Source organism: Dipodomys merriami, unplaced genomic scaffold, assembly GCF_024711535.1.
Source record: "Dipodomys merriami isolate MVZ:Mamm:240054 unplaced genomic scaffold, mDipMer1.0.p SCAF_28, whole genome shotgun sequence".
In the NCBI taxonomy this organism is placed as follows: Eukaryota; Metazoa; Chordata; class Mammalia; order Rodentia; family Heteromyidae; genus Dipodomys; species Dipodomys merriami.
Window position 1 is genome coordinate 14,388,885 of NW_027204270.1, and position 9,184 is coordinate 14,398,068.

The 9,184-nt window shown below is 47.6% G+C and overlaps 1 protein-coding gene across 1 annotated transcript in view; it reads left to right on the forward strand.

Moving 5' to 3' along the window:
- Tcea3 (transcription elongation factor A3) overlaps nt 1–6,106 on the forward strand; it is a 33,203-nt gene extending 27,097 nt beyond the window's left edge. The window contains exon 11 of the mRNA XM_070037658.1: nt 112–6,106. Within this exon, the coding sequence (XP_069893759.1) occupies nt 112–120 (9 nt within the window). The 3' untranslated portion in view covers nt 121–6,106. The remainder of the gene's footprint in view (nt 1–111) is intronic.
- Nucleotides 6,107–9,184: the final 3,078 nt, after the last annotated feature.

Genomic DNA, 9,184 nt, shown 5'->3' on the forward strand with positions numbered 1-9,184 from the left:
ATTTTACAGATGTGATTGGCACAAGGTCAAACATCTAGGCTGAGCTAGGACTGACTGTTGCCACACAGCCTGGGAAAAGCTCTCAAACTGTTGTCTTTTCTGCTTTTGTAGTTCTGCTGATAGACCCACCCTTGAGATGGCAGCGAACAAGGCAAAAAGGAATGAGAAGCAGCAAGTGCCAAACCCCCTGACCTGGAAAAACCAAAACAAAAATACTGAAGAAAAATACTGACCTCTGGATGCAGCCGTAGGGAATCAGGGAAAATTCTTTTGCACAATCATTAATAATGGCCTGCTAACAGCCATGTGCAGTTAAGAATCAGTGCTGACCCTCTTATAGAAAGTCAGAGTAAACCCCTCTGTACAGTATTTTCACAATAAAAAAAAAAAGAGTATCAGAGCTGGGGGGATTCTACCTGGAACAATAATCCAGAACACCTGTGTGTCAGTCCCTCCCTCCTACCTGAGTGTCTCTCAGCCTGTTCTGGCTTGAAAAATACTAGATCAGAGATGATAGTCTAGCTCAGTGTGCTTAGCTTAAAACAACAACAACAAAAACAAACACAAAAACCCTAGTTGTTGGTGTTCATGCTTATATCAGGAAGCTGAGGGCAGGGAAGTCCAAGAGATGGCTATCTCCAATAACTATCAGAAAACTAGAAGTGGAACTGTGGCTCACATTGATTTCTTTTTTTTTTTTTTTTTTTGCTGGTTGTGGGGGCCTGAACTCTGGGCCTGGGCGCTGTCCCCAAGTTCTCCAGCGCTCTACCACTTGAGCCTCAGCCCCACTTCTGGCTTTTTATGCTTATGTGGTGCTGAGGAATCGAACCCAGGGCTTCATGCAAGCAAGGCAAGCACTCTACCACTGAGTCACCTTTCCAGTGCCTGTGGCTCACATTGGTAGGGCACTAGACTTGAGAAAAAACTGAGGGACAGCGCCCAGGCCCTGAGTTCAATCCCCACCATATATATCTTCCTCCCACCCAGAGCTGTACTTGGAGAAGAACAGAAGATCTGATACACAGCCTGGCTGGGGTGGGGAACATCCAGTCCCATGGGCTGTGTGAGGCCCTTGAAGTCATTTAGCACATGACAGGATGGATGCATAATGCTTCTCATCAACTCCGATCTGCCTGTGTTGATAATGTTATGTGGCCCTGGTTATAACAAATGGCAGAAAAAAAGCTTCCCCAGCCTTGGTAAGGCAAGGAGGTAAGGTTTCTACAGAAGATGGAAATATCTCTTCCCAACTCTTTCCTGGTCTTTTTTCAAGTGCTCAGTGATTCCCTTTTGACTGCTAGCTACGGGCTTGGAGGACGCAGTTACTCTAGAGCACAGGTTCAGCGTGCGAAGACGCTAGCAGAGCCTCACTTCCATCTCTTGGGGGCCCTGAGCCACAGAACCTGTCCAAACCCAAGCATCGCAAGCATCGTGTTCCTCACTGCTCCATCTGTGGCCCGAGCCTAAGAGGATGTCTGCGGACCACAGGAATCTTGCTATGCTTCTCCCACGATGACAACTTGTTCTCTATGCTCTAAGACTTTAGACCAAGCTGGAAGCTTCTGGAAAGCTTCAGGAACACTGTTCTGATAGCCCCAGATTGAGCCTCCTGGACTATGTTTTCTCGAATGGCTGGAGATTGGGAGCATAGGAAGGCCTGAGAGCTTGGGCAAGTCACTTAACTGCTCTGAGCCATCTTGTCTGTGACTGCCTCCTCGGGCACTGCAGAAGCTTATGGATTCCCCTCTGCCTTACCTCAGGGAACACTGCTGGGGAAGGATGCCAGACACCTCCCCTTCCCTGGGTACACCCTCTCTGGAACTGGTTACATTGTCTCCCTACATCTGCAAACAGACTGGGTACAGGAATCTGCTGTATGTTCAGCTTTTAGAGCTTTTTGAAGGAAGTGAAGGTATGCCTCAACTGGTAGAGCACCAGCTATGAGCAGGGGAAAAGCCAAGCAAGAATGCAAGGCCCTGAGTTCAAGCCCCCAGGACCAGCAAAAATAAGAGTTGGAGGAGTCCCAGGGAAAGGCTGGAGAATCTCGCTGAAGGTACAACACCCACAGCTCTCCAAGGCAGAACAGGATGGAGACCCAGGCTCATGCTCTCCGTTACAGTGCTCAACACTGGCAGAATCCCAAGCTGTGCAGACTCAGCCCCTCCCCATTCCAGGAACCCTCAGCCTGGCGGGGAAAGAATCTGGAGGCAGAGACTTTCCACCACAGATGGCCGTGCTGCACACCTCATCTGAGGTACAAACATCACCCACAGAAGTGAAAAGGGGTGCTGCCTAGAAACCCAGGGGACCTTTAGATCTTACCGAGATTCTTCTTTCCTAACAAGCTCCCTCCCAGTGATGGCAATGCGTCTAGGTCACAAGCCACACTCTGATAAGAAGGGCTTGGATGTCTAGATTTTTCTCTGTATTACCTAATCAGCCACTGAAAGGTTTGGAAATCAAAGGCTGAACAAGAGTAACCACTGTCAATCTCCTAGTGTCAGGAAAGGGTACTTTGTGGGGCATTTTGGAAAGGTGGCACCCTGCAGGGATTTTCAGCAATCAGGGTCTACCTCTCCCTTGGGTTCCCGAAGTCATGGGGATTTGGAACCCAGGGGAATAAACAAGGGAAATCTCCCAGGTAACCTTGCTGTTTACAAAGAAGATGAGTCAGATTGAACAGTAAAAGACACGTTGGCGCAAGTGCTCACATCTTTACCATACACATCTACACAGAAAAGTATGCATAGGCCTCAGGCTGTGTCGTCAGCAGGCATCCACACCTCTGCGTCCACTCTGGAGCCACTCAATTCATGCCCGTCTGAGAGGGACTGGAATCATTCAGCTTTTCTGATTGAGTCCCCCTTCCCATTCTGCCACCCCCATTTGAAAGCTGCCATTGGTCCCACTGCTCTTGACAAGAGCCTTGGAGAGTCTGCAGAGCTGGCCTTGGCTTCACCCCCCCCAGGCCCCCCCCTCCCCGCCCCACTTGCTGCTCAGGCCACCCTAGCCTAACAGGTTGTGGAGGCTGTGGCTTAGCCCCATCTCTTTCATCTCAACAATGGGCAGGGTGTAAGCTGCAAGTGAGTTCGTGTTAACTTCCGTCACCCAGGAAGACTTCCTGGGTAAGAAAAGCGTAAGATTCGTGAGGCGATATACAAAGGTGAAATGCATGGGGTGGATACAGATATTCTCGCTGAAACCTTGAAAACAAAAGTCGGTTCATCCGGGCACTGGTTGCTCACGCCTGTAATCCCAGCTACTGAGGAGGCTGAGATCTGAGGATCATGTTTCAAAGCCAGCCCAGGTAGGAAAGTCTGTGAGACTCTTATCTCCAATAAACCACTAGAAAACTGGAAGTGGTACTGTGGGTCAAGTGGTAGAGAGCTTGCCTTGAGCTGAAGAACTGAGGGAAAGTGCCTAGGCCCAGAGTTCAAGCCCCACGACTGACCAAAAAAAAAAAAAAAATCCCATGATTAAAATGGATTTATAAGCCAAGTCCAGTAGCTTACCCTGTAATCCTAGCTACTCAGGAGGCTGAGATCTGCGAATCCTGGTTCAAAGCCAGCCCCAGCCGGGTGCTGGTGGCTCACACCTGTAATCCTAGCTACTCAGGAGGCTGAGATCTGAGGATCGTGGTTCAAAGCCAACCCAGTCAGTGGAAAAGTCTGTAAGACTTTTTTTTTTTTTTGGTCCATCATGGAGCTTGAACTCTGGGCTTGGGTGCTATCCCTGTGCTCTTCAGCTCAAGGCAAGTGCTCTACCGCTTGAGCCACAGCGCCACTTCTGGTTTTCTAGCAGTTTACTGGAGATAAAGTCTCACGGACTTTCCTGCCTGGGCTGGCTTTGAACCATGATCCTCAGATCTCAGACTCCTGAGTAGCTAGGATTACAGGCATGAGTCACTGGCACCGGCTCTGTAAGACTCTTATCTCCAATTAACCACCAGAAAACTAGAAGTGGTGCCCTGGCTCAACTGTAAGAGCACTCACCTTGAGCTGAAATACTGAGGGACAGTGCCCAGGCCGAGAGTTCAAGCCCCATGACTGAGGGGGAAAAAAAATAAAGCCCTAGTAGGAAGTCTATGAAACCCTAATCTTCAATTAACCACCAAAAAGCTTGAAGTAGAACTGTGGCTCAAGTGATCAAGCACCAGACTTGAGCAAAATAGCTCAGGGATAGCACCCAGGCCATGAGTTCAAGCCGTACTACCAGCACAACAACAATAACAACAAGATGGCATTTACAATATGTTATAGGGGAAAGAAGAAAAGGTACAGGAGCAAGGCTCTAGTGATGAATGCCTGTCATCCTCATTACCTGGTAACTTGAGAACAGAAGGATCATGGTTGGAGACCAGCCTGGGCAGAAAAGTTTCCAAGACCTCTTTCTCAACCCATAGCTAGGTGCAGTGGTTGCATGCCTATCATCCCAAACTATGTTGGAGGTCAGGATTGGGAGGGTGGTGGTAACAGGCCAGCCTGGGCAGAAAAAGCCCCCAAAATTCCATCTCCATGTAAGAGAAGCTGGATGTAGTGGCATGCGCCTGTGATCCCACAAACAACTGGATGCCTAAGCTGACCACAGCCCAGGCATGTGCCTGATGGGGGTAAGATCCTATCCCAAAAATAACCAGCGAGAAACAGGGCTGGAGGCATGGCTCAGCAGTAACCAGCTAGCAAGTGCATGGCTATGAGTTCAAGCCTCAGTACAACCATTTTTTTCTTTTAATAATGAGACTACCAGACCTTTGTCTTTTTTTTTCTTAATTTTAATTTTTTAATTGGTTATGGGGCTTGAACTCAGAGTCTGGGTACTGTCCCTGAGTTTGTTGTTTGTTGTTTGCTTGTTTGTTTTTGTTTTTTATTTTTGTTCTACCACTTAAGCAACAGTGCCACTTCCAGCTTTTTCTGTGTATATGGTACTGAGGACTTGAACTCAGGGCTTCATTCATGCTAGGCAAGCACTCTACCACTAAGCCCCATTCCCAGCCCTTGTTGTTTTCTTTCCTTCCTCCCTTCCTCCCTTCTTTCCTTCCTTCCTTCCTCCATCCCTCCCTCCCTCCCTCTCTTTTTTTTTGGGGGGGGGTCCGGTCGTGGGGCCTGAACTCTGGGCCTGGGTGCTGTCCCTCAGCTCTTCAGCTCAAGGCTAGCACTCTACCACTTGAGCCACAGCACCACTTCCGGCTTTTTTCTTTCTGCTTATGTGGTGCTGAGGAATCGAACCCAGGCCTCATGCATGCAAGGCAAGCACTCTACCACTGAGCCACCTTCCCAGCCCCCTCCCTCTCTTTTTTTTTTCTTCTTTTCTTTCTTTCTTTCCTGAGGCTTGAACTCAGGCCCTGGGTGCTGTCCCAGAGCTTTTTTTGCTCAAGGCTAGCATTCTACCACTTGAGCCACAGCTCTACCTCAGTCTTTCAGTGGTAGAGATGAGAATCTCATGGACTTTCCTTTCTAGCTGCCTTTGAATCATGATCCTTAGATCTCAGCCTTGTGAGTAGCTAGGATTACAAGCACAGGAGGCATCCCCAGTGCCTGGAAATTTCACCATTTTATCTGTATAATTCAGTACTCTGTTCAACCAATCTCTTGAAAGTTTTTCATCCTGTAAAACTGAACCTCTTTTAAAAGTAGCTCATTTCCTCTCCCCCCCTTCTTCTCTGACAGCCACTGTTTTACCTTCTCTCTCTGTGAATTGGGACTAGTACAGTCTTTACAAGCTGAGTTACCCAAGGTTCAAGAATAATTCATTTTTAGAAGACAGAGTCTGGATTTGAACCCAAGCCCAGTCTTGCTCTGGTCCGCTTTGGAGTGTGACTTTCCAGAATATCTGTGACACATTTTATCTTCCCTTCAATAACAGTGGCCACCACCATGTGCCAAGGGCTGGCCTGTGCCAGGCTCTTTAATCCTCACAGTAGCCCTGCAGCCAGAGCCAGTGTCTGATTTCCCAGCTCAAGGTCTGGTACAGAATTAGACTCAATAATGTGGACTCTTTTGCTGTTTTTCATTCCGCTAGACAATACTAAGGTTTGTTATACATTTTAAATGCCAGTGTCTGTATTTTCTGAAAATGCTCTTTGGAATAAACCATCAGTCATGCATGAGGTCAGACTTCTGAGTCCTTTGCCCTTCGCCTGCAGAGACCATCTGTTCTGTTCACTGCAGGCCAGCCCCCAGGCTACCTTGTGTCTGATCTCTAGAGTTGCTGATCTGTAGTCGAAAGCAGAGACAAACAGGGACGTGAGATGTCCTTGCCCTGCTTCTTCCACTCTGCTGGCCTTCCAGCAGCCGCTTTCCCTCCACCATTATCAATCCTACCACAAGCTCTGACCTTTCACGCCTCTGTGCCTTTGCACATGCTGTTCTGGAAGACTGGAATGCTTTCCCTCCCACCTTCTGCATCTCCTAGAGGCCTCTGGTCTTTGCAAGCCAATTCAGATGTCACCTCTTTGCTCTCCTGGGTGTAGACTAGCCCACCTCCTATGTGGCACTTAGAGAAAGTACAGATCATGTCTCCTGTGACCCCAACTCCTCATTGCTCCTCACAGGGCCAAGAGAAACTCAGTGAGAAATGCAAGATGACAAAGCAGGATTGTAAAGGGGGAAATAATACATTTCTGTTGTTGTTATTATTTGCAAGTCCTGGGGCTTGAACTCAGAGCCTGAGCACTGTTCCAGAGCTTTTTTTTTTTTTTTTTTTTAACCTCAGGATAGCACTCTACCACTTAAACCACAGCACCACTCCCAGCTTTTTAGGTGTATGTGGTACTGAGGAATCAAACCCAGGGTTTCATGCATACTAGGCAAACACTCTACCACTAAGCCACATTCCCAGCCCTTGTTGTTTTTTCCTTCCTTCCTTTCTTCCTTCCTTCCTTTTTTTTTTTTTTTTTGTTGTTGTTGTTGGTTGTAGGGCTTGAACTCTGGGCCTGAGCGCTGTCCCTCAGCTCTTCAGCTCAAGGCTAGCATTCTACCACTTGAACTACAGTGCCACTTCTGGTTTTCTGGTGATTTATTGGAGATAAGAGTTTCACGGACTTTCTTGCCTGGGCTGGCTTTGAACCATGATCCTTAGATCTCAGCCTCCTGAGTAGCTAGGATTACAAGCATAAGCCACTGGTACCCAGCCTTTCCTTCCTTCCTTCCTCCCTCTCTCTCTCTTTCTTTTTGTGACAGTCCTGGGGCTTGAACTCAGGGCCTGGGCACTGTCTCTGAGCTTCTTTTGCTCAAGGCTAGCACTCTACCACTTGAACAACAGCTTTATTTCCTGCTTTATTGGGGGGGGGTGTAGTTTATTGGAGATAAGAGTCTCATGGACTTTCCTTCCCTAACTGCCTTTGAACAGTGATCCTCAGACTTCAGCCTCCTGAGTAGCGAGGATTATAAGCATGAGCTATTGGTACCCAGCTTGGAAACAAATGTTTTAATGTTTAACAAATTAATGTTTCTGATACACACTCCAAAATGTACAACACAATTGTGTTGCTCACAAGATAATTATTTTTTTTTTGGGGTCCGGTAGTGGGGCCTGAACTCTGGGCCTGGGTGCTGTCCCTCAGCTCTTCAGCTCAAGGCTAGCACTCTACCACTTGAGCCACAGCGCCACTTCCGGCTTTTTGCTTATGTGGTGCTGAGGAATCGAACCCAGGGCCTCATGCATGCAAGGCAAGCACTCTACCACTGAGCCACCTTCCCAGCCCCGATCACAAGATAATTATAAGATTAATATATATATTTTTTTCCAGTCCTGGAGCTTGAACTCAGTGCCTGGGCACTATCCCTGAACTTCTTTTGCTCAAGGCTAGCACTCTACCACTTGAGCCACAGCACCACTTCTGGCTTTTTCTGTTTGTGTGGTACTGAGGAATCGAACCCAGGGCTTCATGCACTCTAAGCCACTAAGCCACAATCCCAGTCCCTTAAAATATAATTTGTAGTGCTTCACAAGCTCAGAGTGATCTGGTTATAGGATATGCAAGGAAGCTCTTTGCTCAAATAGAATAGCAATGGCTCTGACAGAATATATACCTCATTTGAGGAACAAAACAAACTCTCATCTGGAGATGTCAAAAGCCTGAACTGTTCCCCTGGTCCCTTTCCCCAGTGTCAGGCTGTACTTGTACCTTTGCACACAGTGGGTGCTCATCATTTGCTAAATGAATGAGCAGGTTTTCTGAGACCTCATTGCAAACCTACATCCAGGAACATTTTGGCTCTGAACAATGGGTCAGGAAGCCATCTCCTTCTCAATGACCCCAACCCTGAGTCCAGCTAACAGCAGCAACAGGAAGCCCCTCAGCCACTGTCTTTCCTCCTCTTCTTCCCCACTCTCCCAGGGGCCGAGAGCAACCAAACTTTCCAGCTGCTCAGCTTTTCTACCCCACCTTCAGAAGAGTCCCAGGTGAAGAGAGAAGAAAGCAATTACTCAGGAGGAGGCCAGCAGCCAAACCCAGCTCGAGTCTTTCAACCCCCAGGTAGTCCTAAGGAATGAAAGGAACCTAGAGAAAACAAAGAAGGGCTTAAAGCACTGGAGCAATAGGGAGTATAAAAAGCCTTCAGAAAGTTGACAAAGCAATTTGCCAGAGAAAGCTTGAAAAACAGAGCCTGCTGGGCACACTCTGGCCCATAACTCAAGCCTAGCCCCAGAACTGCAATCACTTATACCCAGTCTGTAACAATCCTCTCCACCTTGTTTCTAGGAGACCCATTATTCACCCTGAGTGGTTTCCCAGAGTATGAAGCCTCAGCTTGCTAGTCTCTGGCAGTCCCAAATACCTCTGCTCTACTCTGCTCAACACACCCTTCACTTGAACACACCAAACTGGCTGAACTTCCAGTTCTTCCAGCATTTCTAGCAGAAACAACAATGTTAAGGACAAGGTCACCCCCAGATCTTCACAGGGGTTGAGCCAGTCTGTTTTCCCAGATTCTCAGGGCCATTGAATATGCCCATGAGCCTTTCTGGAAATCTCCCAAGCAATCAAAGGTGAGATTCATCTTAAGAACTATCTTTCAACTACTCACTCTCTGTGGAGTGCTTTAAGTCATCTCATATAGTTTTTATAACATCCTTAGGTATAACAATCCTCATTTTACAGAAAAAAAGAAATTGGCCTAGAGAGACTATCTGACGGAAAGTCACAGACTGGTTTCAAACTAGGTTTGCCTGATTTTTTTTTTTT